This window comes from Meleagris gallopavo, chromosome 13 (assembly GCF_905368555.1).
Source record: "Meleagris gallopavo chromosome 13, MGAL_WU_HG_1.1, whole genome shotgun sequence".
NCBI classification, from domain to species: domain Eukaryota; kingdom Metazoa; phylum Chordata; class Aves; order Galliformes; family Phasianidae; genus Meleagris; species Meleagris gallopavo.
In genome coordinates this window covers 17,096,182-17,119,581 of record NC_139416.1, presented here as the reverse complement: position 1 = coordinate 17,119,581, position 23,400 = coordinate 17,096,182, and the positions used below count along the sequence as shown (strand labels likewise).

Here is a 23,400-nt window from a genome sequence, read left to right as displayed (position 1 = left end):
GCCCGCCCCGTGTCCCCAAGCAGCTGGTTGGGGATGGGGGGAGGGTGGGGTGTGTGCTGGGTGCTGCGCCCCTCGGCCCCAAACCCCTTAATGAGGGGATGAAAGCTCCTTAGGGCCGTTGGCTGGGACAGGCTGGGACGGCAGCTTTAGGTAAAGCCGCTTAGGGTTGGGCACAAAGCCGGGCTAGAATAGCTAGGGGAGGGATGGGGGGATGCCTGCACCCCCCCCCCAGCCTCGGGTGATGCCCTGGGGTGGGGGCTGAGCACATGCCGGGCTCCCATCCTTCCCCCCCAGTGCCCCGACCCCGCTGCGCTCTGGGGCAATTAGCCGCTGTCTCTTTGGGACTATATATAACCCAAATTGCTGCCTGCAGCTCGTTAGCTCGCTGTCACCATCTCTGCGGTGACGTCGGGTGAGATCATGTCACCGGGATGGGGGGGGGGGGGGGGGGCACACCGCAGGGACACGCCGTGGGGTCCTGTGGGATGGAGGTGGGCACTGGGGTCAGGCTGTGTTCCTCGGGGTCCTGCAGGGTGAACACGAGCAGATCGTGTGGGATCCCGGTGGTAACCACAGCCCCGTGGTGACACACGGTGCAGCCGCCGCCGTGCCCACGCGGGCGCCGTGCCGTGCCACACAGGGTGCCCACGACGTGGGGGTGTGGTGGGTGGGATGCTGACCGCTGTCGGGATGCTCAGCATCACCCCATGTTCCCTGCATCCCAGCAGTGCCAGTGCGTGGGGGCCACCTGGCTTGGGCACATCCCCAACACGAGAAGGGTTAATACCATCAGCTCCCTTTGGAGCTTTTTGTTTCTTTTTTTTTTTTTTTTATAATTTATTTTTCTCCTTCCTCTTTTTAATTACGGGTTATCACGGTTGTAATTGCAGGTTCCAACTTTCTGCGAGCAAACACGGCTCAGAAACTTGAAACACAGCAGCGGGGGCTGGTGGGCACCATGGTGCCTTGCCATGTTCCACCCCCGTGGGGGGACCATGCAGCAAGGCTGTGCTTTTAGGGGAAAACCCTCTGCTTTTCAGGCTATGGGACCTGTGGACACATGCCCTTCGCTTTCCTACCCCAGAAACCATCCCAAAGCCTGTGGGTACGCAGTGATGGGTGCAGAAGCAGCGATCCCTTGGCCGGTGCGTGGGGAGGAGGGATGTAGGGATGCTGCGCCCGGCGCTGAGCATCGCTCCCCTGGCTCTGCTTTGAGCCTTTTCTCCCCGCTTTTGCCTCCTGCCCCTCTCCCCTGGGCAGGTATTAATAGGGCAGTGATTGCTCAGGGCGAGCGGCCGCCGCCTGCCTGACAGCTCAATTCTTTCTGTGTTAATAACGTCACGTAGCAATGTCACGTCGATGTCACCTCGCCGCGGGCCTCGGGCTGTGGCACGGCTGCTCTGTGTTATGGGATCACCTCCTGGCTCAGGTATTTGGGATTTTGTGCTCTCGCTCTGCCCAGCACCTCGGGGTGCTGCAAACAGGGGAGCACCCGGCTCAGCCCTAATTGGGAGCGAGGCTTTGAGGACACGGCCCCCCTCTGAGGATGCTTTATCTGGGTGGACAGATCCCTCCTAATTGAGCAGATATTCCATGTTCTCAAACAGATGGCTCCTTTGCATCAATTATTCCTTATCTGTGTAACCGGGGATGATTTGCTGACAGATAGCATGGGGTGAACTTAAAGCATGGGGGAGGCCCGTGTGCCTCAATACTCGCTCGCACCGGGGTCTCTGGCTCCTCCCTGGGGGACCTAGGGGGGCACAGACCCCAGTTGGGGATCCCGGCTGCCTGGCAGAACCCATCTGCATCTCTTTACATTTCGACACCCCCTGAAGGAAAAGAAGGGATTGAGGCTGCCCAGCTGACCCCATATCTGTTGCTCCCCCATTGCGCGTTGCTCAGTGCTGCTGCGACACGCGACCGGGGCTGATTAATGCTAATTAACGACGAGTTGCTGGAGGTATCAAACGCGCGCCCCAACCCTTTCCCTTGCCCACAGGTAGGGGATTGCTGGGGCTGCACCCTGGGGCTGTGCTCCCAGCATTGGCACTGCCATCTGCTTCTGCGGGGTGGAAAGGAGCACCCCACAGGCGTGTGGTGGTGGCCAGGGTGGCACTCTGCCAATTGGAGCCACTTGAGGGCTCACGGGATGCGCCGAGTGCTCGCGGTTGCGCGGCGCTGCCATATGGATTCCATAAATTAAACCTTTCCAGGAAGCGAGCGGTAAATTTATACGGCTGCTCGCATGTGTGGCTCATTGAGTCTGAGGGCTTCCCAGCAAAATTCATGTGCCATCCATCTCACTTAGGCTCTCCAGGTTTATAGGACTAATCCTGAGAAGAACTGGATCAATGTCAACCCTTTCCTTCTGCAACCCCGGTCCCTGGATGGGGAGTGGGGGGGTCCCTGTACTGCAGGGCTGCACTGACGCAGCATCCCGGGGATGTTTTGTTGGATGCAGAATCCCAGGGCGCTTTGTTGCAGCTGCACGGATGCAACATCCTGGGGACTGCTTTGTTGGTACTGTGCGTCCATCCCAGGGATGTTTTTTTGTTCATGCATCTCTTCCAGAGGCGAAAATTACCGTGCTGCGTCCGTCTTGGGGCTGGGATGCTCTGCCTCCTCGCTGTCACTTGATGAAAGATGAACAGCACTGCTGACAGCACGAGCTGTGCTCTGTGTGCACGCTGAGCAGGAGGGTGACAGATCCAACAGCCGTGGGCTGGGAGCTGCGGGGAGCTGGGTGGTTTGGACATGGGCACAACCAGCAAGCCAAGCGTGGGCATGGGCAGCCCTAAAGAGAGCTAAAAAGCAACATATCTCCCTTTTTAAGGGCTGTAAAATCTGCTTGGCAGTTGGGGTGTGGAAAGCCCATCCCCACCGTGCGGTACATTCGCCTGCCCAGAGCCAGCAGGAAAGGCAAGGGGGAATTGTTGATCTCGAGTAAACACTGCCCGGTTGAGTAATCGGTAGCAGCCGACCCAGCCAGCTGCTGCTTGCCGGCGAGGGGACGCCGCTTTGATTCATGGCCCCCCCCCCCCCCTACCCGCCCTCTCCCCCCAGAGCCTTTCTTGTCTGGCTGTGCTGGAAGCAGTGCCCGGATCCAGCTGCAGCCCCACGCCAGCCACGTGCATCTGCTGACAGCAAAACAAAAGCATCCTGTGTGCGTGTCTGTGCCCCCGCTTGGCCCTCTGCTTTTGGGGTGGGGAGCGGGAGAAGGCACTGAGTCCCTGTGCTGCTTCTCTTCCAGGTGTCATCTTCTACCCTCGAGACGCACGCTACAAAGCAAGGCACCGAGCCCCGGCACCGGGTGCTGAGCACCAGGGAGAGCCCAGGGACGGACATCGGCCCTGAGCGCAACCAGCGGACGGCTTTGGATGCAGAGGGAACGGACACTGGAGCCACAAGTAGGTGCTGTGGTGCTGCAGGGGGTCCCCAGGGGCTGTCCCCTGTTGGCAACAGCGGGAATGCACCCGGTGGTTTTGGGTATGAGAAGATTGGGAGGTGACCCAGCGGCACCGCTGTCCCTGGGGCAGTGAGTCAGGCCACGGGCGCCATGGAGAGCCGCAGCGTTGGGCAGGACCTGCTGGGGACCAGGGGGGACCCACAGGGCTGGGCAGGGCTGCAGCTCCTAGGACTCGGCTGCCTCGTCCGTCAGGAGCTGCAGCATTTTTGGGAGAGGCATCACGATGCGTGCTTCCCTCCTGCCGCCTCCCAGGACTGGCTGGTTTGCTGGGCTGTCCAGACAGGCCATGCTGTGCCGTGCTGTGCCATGCCGTGCTGTGCCGTGCCGTGCCCTGCTGCACCGTGCCGTGCTGCTTGATCAGACAGCCACCACCAATGCCATCTCCCAGCACTGGGGACAGCCTGGTGCAGCAGGCAGGGAGCCGACCCTAGGGCTCCCGGGGGGGTGCTGTGCCCCCAGCCCAGCCCCAAGCACCGGGGGGTCCAAGACAGCCGTGCAGCAGCCCCAGCGCTGCGTCCCCAGAGGGTGCAGGCTGCATTTGCAAGCTGCTTACAGCCCGGTGCATGGAGACAAGCTGGGAGCTGTGGCCTGGAACGGGCCTGCTGGAGTCAGCGTTGGATTTATTACCCTGCCAGTGGCTGCCGGGCAAAGGTGACAGTGACTAATGGCTTGTTACACGCCTGCCACATCTCATCTGCACGCTGCGGCCGGGTGCTGGCGTTCCCAGCCCCAGGCTCGGCGTGTGGGCAGCCTGCACTCGCCCTGCCTGCCCGGTGGGGACGGGGATGAACCCCCCCTGTGCCCCCACTGGTGTGGTGACAGTGACATATCGGTGCAGGAATCCTCAGCCACTCCTGTCTGCTCGGTGTCCCCAAAGCACTGCCATGTCCCCAGGTGGTGGCACGTCCCAGGGTGTCCTGGTGAGCTTCATGTGACACATAGCACTTTACAATGTAGATGAAACTGCTTTGTGGTTGCAAAAGCAGAGCTGTGCTCGTCACCGCGCTCCCCTCCCGGTGCCACCAGCAATGAGCGCAGAGCCCAAGCGTTCCTGGCTACTGGTGTAGGATGCAGGTGACAGCCCCGTGGGGACATTAAACCCACCTGCCCGAATTATTTGGGTTTGACAAAGTGAGAGGGACTGGGAAACAGGGATCTGACAATGGGAAATGCAAAGCGGGAGCGGATGTTCCCCAAACCCAGGCCATTTTTGGGAGCACGCATGTGCCAATAGAGTGGGTTTATGTGTGCGTGTGTATATGGATGCTGACAAAGCCACAAATGCATTCACTAGGAAAATTAAAAAATTAACAGGCATCGGCTCGCTCTAGATTAGTAAAAGCAGTGAGATAAAAGCGACTCTTTATACCTTGTGAGAATTGCTGATAAGGGCATTTGTTCCTCTGTATTCTTTGAAAAGAATGCTATAAAAATTTAAAATAGAACAGGAAGAGGGAGATGGGAGAAAGTGCTAAGGGAGGTGGTGGGCTTCACTAACATGGTGGGCACTGCTGATGTGATGGGTACCACCACTGTGATGGGCACCACCGATGTGATGGGTACCACTGATGTGCTGGGTACCACCGACATGATATGGGGGGACCACCATTGTGTTGGATACCATCAATATGATGGGCACTATGATATGGGGACCACCAATGTGATGCTACCACCATTGTGTTGGATACCGTCAATATGATGGGCACTATGATATGGGGACCACCAATGTGATGCTACCACCATTGTGTTGGATACCATCAATATGATGGGCACTATGATATGGGGACCACCAATGTGATGCTACCACCATTGTGTTGGATACCATCAATATGATGGGCACTATGATATGGGGACCACCAATGTGATGCTACCACCAGTGTGTTGGGTACCACCAATGTGATGGGCACTGCCAATATGATATGGTGACCACTGATGTAGTGGGCACCACAGATGTGATGGGTACCAATGATGTGATGAGCTGTACAATGTGATATGGGGAAAAACTGTTGCGATGGGCACCACCAGTGTGTTGGGTACCACCAATGTGATATGGTGACCACTGATGTAATGAGCACCACTGATGTGTTGGGTACCCTCAATATGAGATGGGGACCACCAATGCGATATGGGTATCCCCAGTATGATATGGAGACCACCAGTGTGATGGTATCACTGATGTGATGGGCACTACCAATATGATATGGGGCCCACCAGTGTGGTATGGGGACCACCAATGTGATGAGCACTACCAACGCGATATGGGTACCACTGATGTCTTGGGTACCTCCATTATGACATGGGGACCACCGGTGTGATGGGTATCACTAATATGATGGGCACTACCAACATGATATGGGGGAGCATCATTGTGATGGGCACCAGTGCTGTGTTAGGTACCACTGGTGTGTTGGGTACCCCCAATATGATACGGGGACCACCAGTGTGATGGTACCACTGATGTGATGGGCACTGCCAACATGATATGGGGGACCACCATTGCAATGGGCACCACCGATGTGATGGGTACCACTGATGTGTTGGGTATCCATAATATGACATGGGGACCACCGATGTGATGGGTACCACTGATGTGTTGGGCACTGCCAACATGATATGGGGGACCACCATTGCAATGGGCACCACCGATATGATGGGTACCACTGATGTGTTGGGTATCCATAATATGACATGGGGACCACCGATGTGATGGGTACCACTGATGTGTTGGATACCCCCAGTATGACATGGGGACCACCGATGTGATGGGTACCACTGATGTGCTGGGTACCCCTGATATGACATGGGGACCACCGATGTGATGGGTACCACTGATGTGCTGGGTACCCCCAGTATGACATGGGGACCACCGATGTGATGGGTACCACTGATATGCTGGGTACCCCCAGTATGACATGGGGACCACCGATGTGATGGGTACCACTGATATGCTGGGTACCCCCAGTATGACATGGGGACCACCGATGTGATGGGTACCACTGATGTGCTGGGTACCCCCAGTATGACATGGGGACCACCGATGTGTTGGGTACCACTGATGTGTTGGGTACCCCCAATATGATGTAGGGACCACCGATGTGATGGGTACCACTGATATGCTGGGTACCCCCAGTGTGACATGGGGACCACTGATGTGATGGGTACCACTGATGTGTTGGGTACCCCCAGTATGACATGGGGACCACCGATGTGATGGGTACCACTGATGTGTTGGGTACCCCCAGTATGACATGGGGACCACCGATGTGATGGGTACCACTGATATGCTGGATACCCCCAGTATGACATGGGGACCACCGATGTGATGGGTACCACTGATGTGTTGGGTACCCCCAGTATGACATGGGGACCACCGATGTGATGGGTACCACTGATGTGTTGGGTACCCCCACTATGACGTGGGGACCACCGATGTGATGGGTACCACTGATGTGACGGGCAATCAATGTGACACGGGGACCCCCCTTACACTCTGCCCCCTTCCTATTTTCACATCCCCCCCCCCAACCTCAAAGCGGGGGTTCCCATTCTCTCCGATGCTGCCCACCCCTAGGGGGGGCTCCGTTCCTCCGGCTGTGCCCCCACCTCCCCTACGTGGCCGCCGTTCAGTGCCAGCCGGGGCCTCCCCCCTCCCGCCCCCTCGGGCCCTGCCCTGCCCGGCCCGGCCCCCGGTGAGTCACGCTCCAGCCGTGCGGCTCCCGGGGCGGCGGGCGGGCGCCGAGGGAAGCAGGAAGCGGCGGGGGAGGCACGGCTCGGCTCGGCTCGGCTCGGCTGGGCTCTGCACACACACACAGGCAGCGCGCAGCCCATGGAGGAGCGCGGCCCTCGGTGGACGGCGCGGCCGCTGGGTGAGTGCCGAAGGGACCCCGCTTCGGGCAGCGCTGCCCCGGGAGGGGAGGGGAGTGAGGTTGTGTGGAGGCCTCGGGGCTGCGATGGGGAGGCTTGGAGAAGGGGTGGTGGTGGTGGGGGGTCCCGATGGGTGGGTGCGATGTGGGGGGGTCGTGGGTGCTGCGTGGGGTGCGGTGGGTGCGCGTGGTTTGGGTTAGAGGAGCCTGGCGGTGGGGCTGGGTGTGGGGCACAGAGCCCAGTGTGGGGCAGAGGGTTTGGGTTCGGGGCTCAGCGTTGGGCTCAGAGCCCGCTGTGGGGCTCAGGGTCTGGCAATGTGCTCAAATCCCAGTATAGGGTTTAAGGTTTGCGGCTTAGGGCTCAGCACTGTGCTCAGACCCTACTGTAGGGCTTAGAGTTCAGTGCTGTGCTCAGACCCCAGTGTGGGGCTCAGGGTTTGGAGCTGTGCTGAGACCCTGGTGTGGGGCTCAGCACTGTGTTCAGACCCCAGTGTGGGGCTGAGGGCTCACTGTTGTGCTCAGACCTCAGTGTGAGTTTTAGGGCTCAGTGTTGTGCTCAGACCTCAGTTTTAGGCTTAGGGTTTGAGGCTTAGGGTTTAGCACTGTGCTCAGACCCCAGTGTGAGTTTTAGGGCTCAGTGTTGTGCTCAGACCCCAGTGTGGGGCTCAGGGTTTGGGGCTGTGCTGAGACCCTGGTGTGGGGCCCAGCACTGTGCTCAGACCTTGGTATGAGGCTCAGTGTTTGGGGCTCAGGACTGTGCTCAGATCTGAGTTTGTCCTCAGGGCCCAGAACTATGCTCAGACCGCAGTGTAGGGCTGAGGGCTCAATGTTGTGCTCAGACCCCAGTGTGAGTTTTTGGGCTCAATGCTGTGCTCAGACCCCAGTGTGGGGCTCAGTGTTTGGGGCTCAGCGCTTTACTCAGACCCTGGTGTGAGGCTCAGGGCGGCTGTGCTCAGACCCCAGTGTGGGGCTCAGGCCGTGGTGTTGGCTTTGGGACTGAGTGTTGTGCTTGGGTCTGGCTCCCCGTGTCCTGCAATGTCACCGAGGCCACCACAACCCCATGTCAAAGTGCTAGGGCATGGGGACAGCGTGGTGGTAGGGCACAGGGACACAGAGGGCTGCAAGCTCAGCCCTGCCAACAACTGTAGCTCACCTCGCCGTGCTTCAGTTTACCCACACAGCAGCTCTTGCGTTATTCGTCAGTTGCAGAGGGTTTTGCTAACCCAACCGTCCGCTTCTACCCGGGGAGCCCGGCCAAGGCGTGCTGCTGCCTCTCCCGCTCCACAGGGTGAGGTCACGGCCTCTGCGTCTCGCCCATCTCCCGGCTCATCGTCTCCCAGCGTGTTTATCTGCTCGCCTCCATCCTTGCTCTTCCACCCCTGCCTTGCCCTTTGCCCCGAGGCCTGGCGGATCGCCGCGCCGGCTCCCAGCTGCGTTAATGGCCGGGGCGCCTTCCTTTTGCCCCATCCCAGTGCCTGCTTTGCATGGCGGGTGCCAGCGCCTGGCTGCCCTTCGTGTCCCCTAGCGAGTGTCCGTTTGCATCCTGAAAGCAGCACAGCTTCCTCCATGCAGCCTTCCTGCTGCAGCGGCACCCGGTTCGGCGCGGAGGAGCTGCAGCAGGTGGGCGCCCGTTGCAGCAGGTGGGCGCCAGGCTGCGCAGCAGGGAATCTGCTGGAGAAGTTAATGGAGGGAGAATGCAACGGGAAGGAGGCAGCTCCTCTTTTTGCCAGCGCGCGTGCGCATGTGAGCAGATGGGTGAGCCTGTGTGGTTTGTGGGTGTGCCCCCGCGGGGCTGTGTGCGTGTGAGGCAAGCGTGCGCGAGGCCGTGTGTGCTTGGCAGCGTGTTTGTATAACCTTGTGGGTAGGTGTTGGGTGGAACGATGGCAAACGGTGGCGTGGCCGGTGCCGGCGGCTGCCGTGTGGTGCCGGGGGGGGGGTGTTTTGGGAAGGGGGGCTAGGGGGTGTTTGCAAGCACTTTGCAAACCGTGTGCTTGCAGCTGCCAGCTGTGTGTGCTCAGAGCCCGTTTGCACACCGGGGGGTGCGAGATATGTGTGCGTGTGTGTGCACAAGCGTGTGTGTGCGCACACCCTGGACTTTTTCAGGGAAGGAGGGGGCGGTGGTGAGTGTGTGTGTGTGTGTGTGTTGGCTCTGGGGCAGGGAGAATTACAGTGGAGACAGTGGCTTTGGCAGGGGGCCAGGGCTCCCGCCGTCTCGGGGAGAGGTACGAGGGAGGGTGCAGCGGGACATGCAGCTCAGCAACCAGAACATTTTATCGCTTCCTGACATGCTAGCACCCAGAATGGGGCTGCAGGTCTTTGGGTGGGGAGAGCTCAGGAGGCGGCTGTTTTTAATCCCCTTTCTTCCTGCTCCTTCCAATCAGTCTTTCCCAGTGGCTGCGCTCCTTGTCACCATGGGGTGAAACAGCTCCAGCAGCGCCAGCCCCAAATGCAGGGTTTGGCATGGCAGCCTGCAGCTTGAACTTCGGGATATGGCCTTTCTCTGTGCTTGAGTTCCCCCATAGTGGTCGAGGTGGGGGGGGATGTGAACCAGGTGCCATAGAGACTCCTCAGTGCCACAGTGACTCCCTGGTAACATAGGAACCCTCGGTGCCAGCACCATGCGCAGGGCTATGGGCATTCCAAGGGGGCTGTGCGCCCCTGGGGGGGTCAAGGGGCAGGTTTGGGGTTGGCAAGAGGTGCCAGAGGAACGAAGGGCAGCGAGGCCCTGTGGGGGGGGCAGCAGGGACAAAGCTTGGCACTGCACACGAGTCCGCGTGTTCCTGTGTGACCGCTCCGGGAAGCCTGCCAAGGGGATTGCCCTTGAAATAGCACTTTCCGTGCCCTGGCTTCCCTTGCTGGGGGGTGGCGGGGGGAGGGGGGAGCCTGTACCATTGCCTTACATCCAGCCCCCTCTTTTCCCAGCACCCCACTTGCGGAACAGTGCGGGAGGAAGCACAACCCCAATGCTCCTGTGCTGATAACAGCAGCCGCCTTATCGTGGGGCTTCTGCAAGAGCGGGCGGCACGGCTCCCACCCCCCTGCCCTTATCTCCCTCCCCTCATCTGCCTCAGCCGTTGTGCTCGGCTCACGGCCCCCCAGCGCCCGCGGGGTCGGCCCTTTGGCAAGGCCCCACCGCTTGGCAGCCTGCCCCCTCTATCCTTTTTGAAGTTTAAAATCCATTTAAGTCAAGAGGAGGGAAAGTTATTGCCGCTAAAGCCCCTTGCGTTTAGCAGTAAATCCTCTTTGCTGCTCCGGCACAGCCTCTTAGCACCAGCGGGGCCGTACGGGTGTCTCTGGGGGGGATGCCAAGCTGCTTTTGCCCCCAGCAGCACTGCAGTTTGCTTGCTGCTTGCTCACCATTTGCTCACCGCCTCCTTGCTTGGTCCACAAAAAGGGGTTCTGCTTTTGGCATTGTCCCCTTCTGATGCGGGAGCAGGCTCATGCCCCTGCACTCCCGTGTGCTGGGAAAGTTTGAGGCCATCCGGTTCAAAGCAGAAGCGTGCCCCCAGCTCTCTCACCACCAGCCTTTTGCTCCTTGCTTCCTCTTCTTCCTCTCTCCGGAAGGGTTGCTGGCTCTAATCCCTCTCTGAGCAGGTGGGCAGCCCCAGAGCCCCCTTGTCCTCAGCTCTGCACCACCCACCGAGGCCACTTGCGTCCCCAGGCGCCCACAGGACGCCTTTCCCCTGGCGCCCTCCTGTCTCCAGCACAGAGGGCTTGATGGGCCGGCACGGTGCGTGGCAGCGTTTTTATTTGATTTCCCTTCTCCTGTACTGGTGATATTTAAATATTAATGTCTGCCTCTAATTGCTGTGTCAGAGGAACGGGTCGGTGCGGGAGTGAGTGCAGGGGAGGCAGCGCCAGCTCATTTTGTTGTCTTGGGGAGTGTTTGCAGAGGAGAAATGTTTGTGCGCGCCCGTGTGTAGACACGTGTGTGTATTTACGCCACTGAGATCTGCTTGGCCCTGACTGCAGCGTGCAGTGCAGGGACCCTTTCTGTGGGAGGGGTCCCTGTGCCAGGGATGGGGACAGATGTGCTGCAAGGGGAGGGCATGGTGTGGCCGGAACAATGGGGCGGGATGAGTGTTGGATGGCATAGGATGGGGTAGGATGGATGGGATGGGGGTGCCACTTCCCCAGGAAGTGAGGGTGGGCTGTCCACCCCCAGCCACATCTCCATTCTCTGGGAACTCTCTGCCAACCCCGGACCCAGTGGGAAGAACACAGGTGAGATGCAAGAGCCATCGTGGGTGGTGAACTGGGGCTGTGCCTGGTGTGGTGAGCTTGGCTCCTGGGGCCTCCAAACCTCAAAAGCTGGGCAGCGGGGGGGGGGAATGAAGCAACCCCATCGGCATTGAGGCCCGTACTTCTGGCATTGGGGCGTGCAGCGGGGCAGCACCACCCGCTAGCCAAACCAGCTCTCAGGAGGGCTGCAAGCCTTTGCGCACACCCAGAGCGATATTTATGGAACTGGCAAAATTGCACGTCCTGTAAAACTGGATTGGAGCACGGGGAGGTTTGCACATGGAGGGAGAAGGGGGATGCACCAAACCAGAGGTGTGCGTGCCGCCGGGGACAGGAGGGTTAACCATAGGAGGGGGGGTTCCCGCGGGCAGAGCGCAGTCAGATGCTTGTGCGCTCGCTTCCTGTAATAAAGCGAACGCCGGCGTGCTTGTCACCTGCTCTCTGTTGTGCTGCCAAGAGGCAGACATGCTGCTTCTTGCTGCGGGCCCTGGCGCGCTCCTCACCGCCTCTCATCCCGCCCGCCCCGGGCGCGCGCCCGCTGCCAGCACGGCCTAGCAGGTGTTTCGGGGAGGGTGCGACGCTGCCTGTTGCCGCTCGCCCTACGTGGGGTGGAGGCTGTTGAACCGTTCCTCGGTGCTGTTGAACCGCTCCTCGCTGCCGTCAAACCGTTTCTTGCCTCCTCGGGGCAGAGCGGCAGAGCGGAGCGGCAGCGCTGCGGGTCGTGGGGGTGTAGGTGGGTGTCTGAGCTCTGTGGGCACGCTGCTGGCTGTCCTGGGGTGCGCAGCAGCAGCGGGGTGGGTGAAGCCTGTTGCAGGGCATCTGTGGGTGTCTCCGGTTGTGCAGCATGGGGGGGTCTTGTGCAACTCGAGGGTGGTCTGTGGAAGCAGTGCTGCTGCGCACTGTGCCACTCCTGTGGATGCTCAGGATGCTGCTGCTGTGAGGGTAGCCAGCTGCTTCCTAGCTTCCAGCCTCTTTAGGGATTTTCCAGTGGTGAGGCACTGGAACAGGTTGCCCAAGGAGGCTGTGGATGCCCCGTCCCTGGAGGCATTCAAGGCCAGGCTGGATGTGGCTCTGGGCAGCCTGGGCTGCTGGTTGGTGACCCTGCACACAGCAGGGGGTTGGAACTCGATGATCGTTGTGATTGTTTTCAACCCAGGCCATTCTATGCTTCTATGATTTTCCACTTTTAGATTCGTGTCTTCTCACCCCTATGGCTCTCCGCTGCTCTGACCCTTGCAGCCACAGCATTGCCATCCCCATTAACCTACAGGCTCTGCGTTCACTAGGGTTGCTGCCTTTAACCCCAGCTGTGGGGAATTCGTGCCTCTGGGGGGGGCTGGCAGAAGGGGGGGGGGGCTGGGCTCCATCCTGCTCCCCGGAAGGGCAGTGGGTTATTTTGGCGACAGAGATCAGATGAAGCCAGTGCCTGTCCCCAGCTGCTCGCTGTCGCCGTGGGGCCACAGCATCCCGCCCCATTCCAGCCGTGGCTGTCGGCTCCAGCTTTGTTTTCTCCGTATAACAATATGATGGGTTAGGGTCAAGCTGTGGATTCATCACTTGTTGGAAGACTTTGCAGAACAATAAAGGTGTCTGGCTTTATATCTGCTCGTATTTTATCCGCGCTGCGGCCTTTCCCCAGCGCCGGCCGGGATTTACGGTGGGGGATATTTTAACGTGTCGAGGCGAGATGGGAAAGCCGAGGCCGCCCGCGCCTCCCAGCTCTCCCTCCCTACGCCTTTGCATTCAGTGCCTGTGCGCTGAAATATTTACCTTCCAGCTCCTCTGACAGTTCAAGCCGTCTCGTGAAGCAAAGGTTATTGAACTGCGAATGTTATGACATTACATTTTTGTGTCTGCACTTTCAAGATGCGTGATGCAGCCTGAATGATAAGTGATCTCGGGGTTAAGGGTGGGCTTTTTTTTTTTTTTTTTTTTCTTTCCCCTCCTCTCCCTCCTTTCTGCTTTCCTCCCCAGCTCGGTGCGGACTCTTGGCTCTGCTGGGACTTGATAACGCTCCCTTTTATTGCCCTGCCTTTGCATTCCGTGCGTTCGGGGCTGGGGTTGTGGGGAGGGTTTGGGGCCAGCGATGGGACAGCTGTGTTGCTGCACAGTGCTGGGCTCTTCCCAGGAAGGCATGAAGCTTTCGGTGTACCCTTATTGGGGTGTCCCTTCTTTGCTCTGGGCCACACGTGAGGTGCGAGAGGCGATGCACAGCGCTCACCTGTGCCCATCTTGCATCTCCAGTTTGGGGGGCCACCATGTGACCCAGGGGGCATTTGAACATGGGGACAAGTGACAGTGGGGATGGCCTATCCTATACACACTAGAGGGCAGCAACAAACTGGAGCAGCACTGCAGGGCCAGGCTGCAATCGCTCCAAGGGATATTTGGGGGTTGGGGTCGGGATTTGTCCCCGTGCAGCAGGCAGGCAGGCTGTGATGGCTTTGCAGGCAGTTTCACCCAACCGGAGGTTCCGAAATGCAATCAAGCAACATGATGAGAGCCAAATGCTCACCACAGCAGCCCTAAGCCAATCTGACCCGTGGTGTAATATCGTTCTGGGAGCAAATTAATTAAGTTATTCCATAAATTTGGCTGCGCTCGCTGTTGGTGAATCACATCTGCCCATGCCTCCCAGGCTCCCCTTGGCATCGCCCTGCAGCACCCTGGGATGGATCACAGCCCCACATCGCCCCGAGGTGTGGGGTCGGGGTCGGCAGTGCTAACAGGATCCAGCTGTGCCGGCGGAGAAAAAGAGGTCAGGGCCCGGGAAATTAAATGTTCATAAATGTAGGCCCAAGCGCTTAAAAAGTAGGGCAGTGCCATTAAATCTCATTAAAGTTTAATACCTATCAGTGCCACTTCAGGCAGCCCTTGGACATTGCTTTAATTTGATGGGTGTTAAGGGAGAATTATCAAATAATTGTGCTGGCTGGGGACTTGCTTTTATCATGTTACATGGAAAGCTCTCCCGGCTTTGTGCCGCACATCAAAACAGCACGGGGAGGTATTGTTCTGGGGGGGAGGGAGGGTGTATCGGGGGGGGGTCCTGACTGCTGGGGGGGGATGAGGGATGGGAGTGATGTTGGCTGGGGGGTGGCACAGGGCTTGAGCTGCCCCTGATGGCAGCAGGAGCAGGGCACCGGTGTCCCCGAGGGTGGCGTGGGGATGGTGACCATCCTGCCGTTGCCATAGGTCTTCCCATTGGCCCCACATCCTGTGACAGCACAGCAGACGTTGCTAATTACTGCTGATCTTTGGAGGGGCTGGAAGGTGGGTGGAGTTGCAGTTGGAACACGCAGAGCATGGTGGGGTTGGGGATGCGGGCGCAGCGCCGTGCAGAGGCGCGCACAGGACCATGCATTTTTGACAGGGTGCACCCAGGGTTATTTTTATTTCCTTCTATTTTTTTCACCCCTTCCGGCCATAAAAGTCCTCCAATTGATGAAGAATTAGTGCCAGGCTGTTAGTCCTGGGTTTTATGAGATAACCAGGGTGCAAGGTGCTGCCGTGTAAACGCCGGGGCCGGGGGAGCGCGGGGAAGGGGAGAGCTGAGCTGCTGCCATGAATTATTCAGCAGTGCCTGATTTCACATTATTCTCACTGATACTTTTACAACCTGTCAGTAAATAAAAAGATTCTACATTATTTATAGAAATGGACCCGAATTGGTTAGGGGAATTTACTGTTGCTATTATTAGGGACTGCTCAGCACCACGTTAATGAGAGCTGGGATATGGCAAACGGTGCTTTCCGTTGGCGTGTCCCCGTGCCCAGCTCTTCTACCTGCCTGGAGGTGTGGTGTGGGGTCTTTATGGCGTTGGGCTGCTTGGGGACATCGTGCTGGGGACATCTCCTTGCTGGGGTCATGTGCTTTATTGGTGGGGGACGTCTTGTTGGGAACATCTACTTGCTGGGAGCATCTGCTGCGTTGGTTGGGAAGTCGCCTCGTTGGGGACGTCTCCCTTATCGGCTGGGGATGTCTCCTTGCTGGGGACATCTCCCTTGTTGGTTGGGGACATCCTGCCCTGCCTGACTCAGCACACAGGTGGGGTTGCTAGGAGGTGCCCAGGGCACCATTGGACACAGTTGTGCAGCTGAGCCTGGTGGGGCTGAGCGAGGCGAAGCCGAAACTCAAGAACTTAATGGTTTGTTTCCACTGTCCTAAGGTGCTTGCTACAAGCCTGCCGGTGACAGTTTTATTGGCAGGCAGGCCATGCTAGAAGGATTGTAGGCTATTTACAGTGTTGAGGCCATGACTTTGTGAGCAGACAGTTAACATAAATTCACATGATGGATCAGTTATCACTTCATTGAACTTGTGGCGGATCCATTGAAGGCTGTGCAGTAACATACTGTTTCCTGGCTCTGCACAGCGCTGGGATACATTAAATACACTTTATTTATAGCTTACCATTGCTGCACTGTGGGCAGGAGAATGCAGCTTTTGCAACTATCATCTAATTTTATGATGAGCATTAAAGCAAGGCCTATAATTTGCACCTTTTTATTCATTAGACACTGGTGCAGCCATAAGTCAAGAATGCCCAGGGATTTAGATGCAGATCCAGAAGATAAACTATTGACAAGCCAGATGTATTTTTACATTAGTGTGCCTTTACAATAGTTTATGTTGAGAGTGGAATATAAATTGCATTATTAAATACGAACCACTCTTGTAACCACTGCTTTGCCTGCTTATTTGAAGGAAGGATGGGATTCAGCTCCGCAGAGTGCAGGGCTCAGCGTTGGATGGGTGGATTTTATTTGCTTTATTTTCGCCCTGGATGTGCTGGAGCAGCACGAGCTGTGTGCCTGGAGCTCTCTGTGCCTTTAACCTCCATTTCCCCACTCCTCTTTGTGCCCTCCTGGATTTCGGAAGCGCCAGGCACCGGGGCTTTGCTCTGCCACCCATAGCTGTCCCCAGGGGCCAATGGGCAGCAATGGCCACGTGGCACCGACCTCTCCCTCCCAGAGCACCAGGCAGCCCTGGCCAGCAGCGAGTTAAATCCTTTTGTTTCCGAGGGAATACAGTTTATATTATGAGCATGAATAAAAGATGGTTGTGCTAGGGGTAGCTGTCAGTATCTTTGCTGTGTATAAAGGCTTCTACTGTAGCTTGACAGTAAAAGACTGTGTTTGGGGACTGATGTGGTTTCTCAAAGGAGCTAAATAAATAAGGGACGCTTATTTTTACACCAGTAAAGGCTGCTGGAAATTTAAAGCCCTGTTTATCTCTCTGAAATCGTGGTGTTTATTGTTATCTCATGTAGGGGGAATTTGCATGTTCGCTAATAATTAACCAAACCCGGCGCTTCTCCCTCCTGTACGTGCCACAGCCCTGCTGCTATCTGCAGGGAGGGAACACTGGCAAATCGAAGGCAAATATTGAACAAGCCTGGGCTGGGCACGGTGTTCCCAGTACCCCATCCCGCTGCACGTCGCCCTATATGGGTCCATGGGGCCGTGCATGTACGGATGAGACATCCCCATCGCTCCCCATACTGGCGCAGCGTTTCCCTGGGAGCAAGCATCAGCTCCTGGGCACAAAAAGGCTCCGAAGCAGCGGGGCAGAGCACCTGCCCCTTTGTGCCCACAGCTAACAGGCATCCTGTCCTGGTCCCCGCACCACCAGATGCTGCCGCTCCGTGTCACACCGTCATCTCGCTAGCGGAGTGTAACGGGGAGAGCAGTCGGTGCCTTTGTTTCTAGTGCTCTTCACACAGCTGTCACTTCCAGTGATCAGTAGAAAAATCATCACCCCACAGGATCATACATATGGAACGGTGTCTGTGCGGAATATTTATTGTAACATGTGTTGGGGCCGCGCTGGTCACGAGCCCTGGGTCTGGCTCGCCCTGCGACAGTCCCTGCAAGGATGCTGTCATCTCTCGGGTCTGCCTGCTGGGACCACACGTTGTCCCCAAGGCGGCGTGTCCCCATCACACGCTTCGTGAACAGACCTGGCAGTGCATTGGGGCTGCAGGGACTCAGGGCTAATTGTGCTCAGCTGCTCGTGGGGCTGTGCAGCGTATTCTGCCTGTCCCCTGGCTTCTTGTTCCCATAGGATGTTCCCAGTCCTGGTTGTAGCTGAGATGCTGCTGTGCGCAGCCCCAGCTCTCCCAGTTGAACCTCGGGGACAAGCAGCCCCTTGTTGGGTCACCTGTGGAGTGGCTTTTTGGGTCTCCAAATTGGGCCGTGGCAAGGAGGGTGAAGGCACCAAGGCGTTCTGAAGAGAGGCAGGTCCCCAAGCTGAGCTTCAGTGGGGACTGGGACAGGGATGGGGATGGGGAGGGGGAAATCTTCCGTCTCTGGAGCTGTCAGCTCAGCACCTTTCATGTGTGATGGGTAAACAACGCGGAGCGCCCGCCTGGGAAGGCTGTTGGATCCCTGCTGGTGCTAAAGCAGCGTCTGGCAGGGACAGGGAACGTGCCGTCGCCTGCGTGAAGCACCGCGAACGTGACGCCCTGCTGGGGCTCACTGCTGCCTGCTTCAGCAATGGGAGACAGCGGGGCAAGACCGGAGCCTTCGTGCACTCAGAGACATTCCCAGTGGGGACGTTCAGCTCCCCCAAATTGTCCTGTGGGGCTGCAGCATCTCTCAGCAGCGTGGGTTCTTGCTGCTAACAGTACCAAAATGCACAGCCTGTTCCCGTGTCCCCATTCCTCCCTCCCCGTCACCCCATAGCTTGCAGGGCCCCATGCCCCATGGCTGTGGGTTTCCTCTGGCCGGGCACAGCGTGGGGATGCACAGATGCTGTGCAGGCAGCACGGGGGTCACCGGGTCCCCTGAGCACATGGCTGGGGGAAGGTGTCACAGGCGCCTTTTGGCACCCGCTGCCACACGAGCGCGCTCCTCTGACAGCTTTATCAAGCCTCCAGACTTCCCAATTCCATTGTTCCTGACATCTGTTTCGGTAAGTGATTAATTGCAATTAGTGAACAGTTTGAAAGCCCGTGGAAGAATATTCAGCAGAAAACTCGTCAAGATTAATGAGTGGTGGCAGTTGTCAGAAGGGCTGCTGCCTTGCCGTGATGCGCGGCGTGGAGGTGCAGGAGGATGGGAGAGCCCCCTCCCTCCTCGCACCCTGTCCCCCCGTCCCCTCCTCCCAGAGAATAACACAGGATGATTTTTCATCCGAATGCATGAATTATCCGCTAATGTGCTATTAATAAAGCACTGTGGAGTTTCACCGAGATTAGGTCCTAAATCATGCAGAATGAATTTTAATGAGTCCAAAAGACACCGGCATTAGGCGCTCTCAGAGACCTGGAGAAAATACGGGGGCTCACCCCGGGGCCGAAATCCCTGGGGATGGGCTGGGGTGGGTGGCGGAAGAGGGCTGGGAGCTGTCACCTGGCCCTTTGCTCCAGGGGCATCGGGGTGTGCCGTGCCGTGCCGTGCTGTGCTGCGTGCGTGCATGAGTGCGCGCAGCGGAGCCGGTTGCCTTTGTGCGGCACTGTGAGGCGGCTGCTTTGCAGGGAATTAGCTCGTTGGGCTGTGACTCAGAGCAGAGAGCTCTCTAAATAGCACTGCCTCAGTCAGCGTGAGGGCTGCTGCTCCTCGTGGGAGCGGTGACGGGCATCCGGGGACAGAGCGTGTCCTGCTCAGCCGGCTGCACAGGGTGGCCGTGGTTTGGGGACCCAATGTCCTCCACCTCGCTGTCCCAAATTCCTGCAGGAGATGGAGGAGTTTTGCTCCTGCAGTGAGTTTCCCAGCCCTTTGCAATGTGCTTTTGCGTTCGGTTTTGCTTTGCCCGTCCTGGTGCAAAGGTGCAGTGGCCCCAGGGTGGCCGGTGGTGGCACACTGGTGGTCCTGGGGGCAGGTAGAGCTGCAGGGCTGGGAGGGAGGGTGCGACATCTGCTTTGCAAACTGCTTTTAACAGCGAGGTCAGAGCAGCTCAGCACCCCGAAACAGATGGCTGCGGCACGCTCCGGGTTACCTCACCCATGAAGTTCCCCATTAACAGGCCATGACCAGAGGGGTGTGATGTGGGGAGCATCCGTCACCCCCTGCCTTGCTGCGCTTGTCCCCAAAGAGCGCAAAGCAGCAGGGACAGGCTCCCTGCCCTCCCTTTTCCCATTGCAGTGCCATTGCCCACGCGGACCTCAGGCTTTGCACAGCCTCTCTGACCCCAGCACAGGCACCGGGGCTTGTTTATTGCATGGCTTTTCACATGGTTCCATCCCGACAAACAACCACGAGGCTGCACAGGGCGTCCACTTCCCCGCCCGCCAGCCTGGCCCTGTCACCTCCCGGTGATTTATTGCTCTTTTGGGCACGGGGTGGCAGGGGTCGGGAGGTCTCGCCGTCAGCCGCCCTTTGTTGGTGTCCGGCACAATGACCCGGCACAGGCTGTGTGCTCGGCACGCCGGGTAATTACCGTGCTGGGGAGAATGAGGGTCAGGGAGGCAGAGCTGTTCCGTGACCCGCCGGCGGCGAGGCCCTGTGAGGCTGGGTCTCGTCCTTCCCCTGGCACCATCTGCTCGCAGGCGGCCGCTGTGAGCGAGCGGCGGGACTGAGGCTCCGGCGGCGACGCAGCGCTCAGACGGACGGACAGATGGTGGTGGGTTTGAAGAGGTAGAGTGTGTACTTTGTTCTGGAGAGCTCGGAAAAAAAAAAAAAAAGAGAGAGAGAAAAAGAGAGGAGAGGGAGGGGACGTCCTCCAGTCTCCCCGCTGTGCTGCTCTTTGGGGGCTGTCATCGCGCCAGGGATGCTGGCACTTGCGGTGTGCTGGGGGCGGACTGAGATGCAGTGAGGTCCCCATCCGTGCTGCACCATGCAGGGGGGTCCCTGCGATGTGGCCGTGCCCTTATCTGCAAGGATCTGACCTTGGCGTGCTCCCCTGCTGCTGTCATGGCACGGCACGGCACAGCACGTACCCGCCTGCGAGCGGTGCCAGCTGGGTCGGGGCTGATGCAAGCGGCGTTCCTAGGCGAGCCTGGCCTCTTGTGAACCGGCTGGGCCAGCGGCAGGGAGGAGCGGGCGTGGGGTCCCTGCAGCGGTGCTGCGGACGCAGGCGGGGCGACGCAGCGGCTCCCCGGGCGCTGTCGACCCGCTGGACTCGCTGGGGGAGCGGCAGCGTGGGTTTGGCAGCTTGGCTTCTTGTGCAATAGGTGGAGCCGGCAGCTCCTGCGGCCCCGCAGACGCTTTGTGCAGCGGCGTCTGCCCGGCGCGTCCCGGCATCGCCGCCCGGAGCCGAATGGACCGCTTTCGACGCCCATGCAACGGTGTCTCACCGTGGCTCTCGGCCAGGGCTGGGTGCGCTGGCGGCGTGCCTGCCCTCTGTGCAAGCCCAAGGGGTCAGCTTCCACCTGGCCCCATAGCTGACGGGATGATGCTGGAGCACCGGAGCAATGCCTAACGCCACGCGGTTGGCCCGGAGCCGTGAGCGGGTTGGCTCTGGGGACGCAGAGCACGGCTGAACGTCCCCGACGTTTGTGCGCGGCGCTTGCTGGGTTCACAGGGCGGTGCCCAGCCTCGGGTGATGTTCCTGCCACACAGGGCTGGTGTGTGGACCCCATCCCGCTGCCTGCCCCACCTCGGGACTGTGCACACCCAAGCGCGGCCGCTGCAATCCTGACTTTGCCGTCTGTTAATTACCGCCCGCGCCAGGTCTGGCCCCGCGTTACACTTCATTATGCGATTGCGATCGGGGCCGCTCCTCCCTCCCGGCCGACTCCGGCTGGGTAATTAGGTGTGTGTTCTCCCGCGTGCAGACAGACACTTAATACGGCTTTAATCACCTGCTCCAGCAGCTCCCACCCACTGCCCTGCGCCCGCACGGAGCCGCGCCGCTGTGTTTCTGCTGCCGAGAAAACTCGCGTCCGCCTTAATTACAGGCTGTGGATGCCTGCTGCAAACGCCCTATGCAGATGCGTGGTGCAAATGCCCGGTGCTGATGCCCGGGGCAGACACACTGTGCTGGTGGCTGGTGCAAACGCCATCCGAGCTGGGTCTCATCCTGCAAGGGGCCTCTCGCTGGAGCCGGAGCAGGCGGCCTGTCGGCTCCTCGCAGGTGTAAGCACAGACTCTGCGGCGCTCGAGCTTCTGTGCGGCAGGCGCGTGCCAGCACACTGCTGTGCCTTGCGAAGGTAGCAGCCATCTGCACTGTGATAAAAAGCCCTGAGGATGATAAATAGACAAGTAGCACTTTTATTGGATTGCAGTTTCGAAGCAGCCACTTTGGGTTTGGCACGGCGCTAACGACAGACTCGGCACGGCGCTGAGCCCCGGCCGGGGAGCAGCCCCTGCTTCAGGAGAAGTGGGACAGAGCTCTGATTTTGGGGAGGGACGTGGCACTGTCCCACAGTGCTGGCCTCCAGCCTGGGGAGCTCCTTAGCTCCTCCTTTTCCCTCTCTGTTGCGGGGATGATGCTTCTGCATCATTTACCCGGGAGCGGTTTGGGGCCAGGGGGTTGAGCATCGTGGCGTGCCCTGTGCTGGGGGCAGAGCAGCTGGCACGACATGGGGCTGGCGCACGCCGTGATGCCCCAGCTGCCGCGCTGGCCTCGCCGTCACCTGCGAGAAACAGCTTGTTTGTCAATAATGGAGCAGAGAAAATTGCAGCCGAAATGTGTCTCGGATCTGCTTTGTGTTTCCTTAATGCGTTCACCCCGGAGGTGCCTGCTCACAGGCGTACAAAGACTGCCGGGAGGGATGAAGGGGTGGGGGGACAGGCCCTGGGCTCGCACATGGCCCCACGCAGGCTCTGCTGCCACCTGCCCTGGGCAGCCCCTGGTCCCCATGTGAGCTCTGACCCCTCCACCCACAGCAGTGTGCTCCCAGGGCTTGGCCCCCATGCACTGGGTATCCCCGTGCTCACAGGGATGGGCTCCAGCTCCAAAGGGCACAGGACTGTGGGTGACGTGGCACCGGGAAGTGGTGATGGAGAGCAGCTGTGAGCTCCAGGGCTGGGTCAGGGAGGCGATTCCTCATCTTTTGGCACAGCCTCCAAGTTGGAAAGCCATTATCAGGGACTTTCCTATCCCCTCCCTTCCCTCCCGCTGCCGGGACAGGGCGCTCTGTCTAGGACAGCTTGGGGCTGGTACCCACAAGGACAGCGATGCCATTTGGGAGACACAAGTCTGCAGAATGGCATTTTGGTGTCTGCCCAGAAAGCCCTTCCCAGCCCCAAACGCCACCAAAAAGCAGCCAAGCCGCGTGGCTGGGCGGCTCTGTGCCGGCGGCAGAACTTGTGCAAGGCAGCGGGGCGGGATGACGCTAACGGAGAGCCGGGACCGACCTTCTAGGCGAGCAACGAGGACCTGCTGGAGAGGTTTCTCGCTGAGCTGGCTCTCCCGCTGTCAGAAAAGACAGCTATGTCATAAAACAAGTATTTTTGGCCGGCCCGCCGCCTCCCAGGTGACACCGCCGCAGCCGCTCTGCCCGCAGGGCGATGAATTCCCGCGTGAGTCACGGCCAGGGGAAGAGCAGAGCTGTGCTCAGCACCCGCTGCTGTCCCCATTCGGCTGCCACCTGCTGTGCTGCTGTCCCTGCCCACGCAGAGGTGTCCCCACGGGGTTTGCTGGGGTTTGGATCTGTAGGGTGACAGTATCACCGTATCCCTGTGCTTTTGGGGTGGCGGGGGAAGGATGATGACCCCCCTGCATTAGTTGGGAGGATGTTGCCGTGCCCCCCGCATAGGTGGCAGTGGTGCGGTTGGAGCATCCCTATCCCCATCCAATCGCCTCTGCTCATGGGAACGCTCTTTTGGGGGTGTTCCAGGGTAGAGCATGTTCGGGTCTCAGACTTGCTTGGGAAACCCAAAATCCTGGGCACAGGAACCAGCCACCAAGCAGCAGTGGGGCCCATCCCTGCAGCAGGG

The 23,400-nt window shown here is 59.0% G+C and overlaps 1 protein-coding gene and 1 long non-coding RNA gene across 4 annotated transcripts in view; both read left to right on the top strand.

The window, feature by feature from the left end:
* The window catches only part of GSE1 (Gse1 coiled-coil protein), an 87,849-nt gene that overhangs the window by 22,576 nt on the left and 41,873 nt on the right, over nt 1–23,400 (top strand). For both annotated transcript variants that reach the window (XM_085235218.1, XM_085235217.1), the window contains exon 2: nt 3,254–3,410. In XM_085235218.1, coding sequence (XP_085091344.1) covers nt 3,254–3,410 — 157 coding nt within the window. The remainder of the gene's footprint in view (nt 1–3,253; nt 3,411–23,400) is intronic.
* The window catches only part of LOC146543509 (uncharacterized), a 38,385-nt gene continuing 22,053 nt past the window's right edge, over nt 7,069–23,400 (top strand). For both annotated transcript variants that reach the window (XR_014886195.1, XR_014886194.1), the window contains exon 1: nt 7,069–7,335. This is a non-coding gene — a long non-coding RNA (uncharacterized LOC146543509). The remainder of the gene's footprint in view (nt 7,336–23,400) is intronic.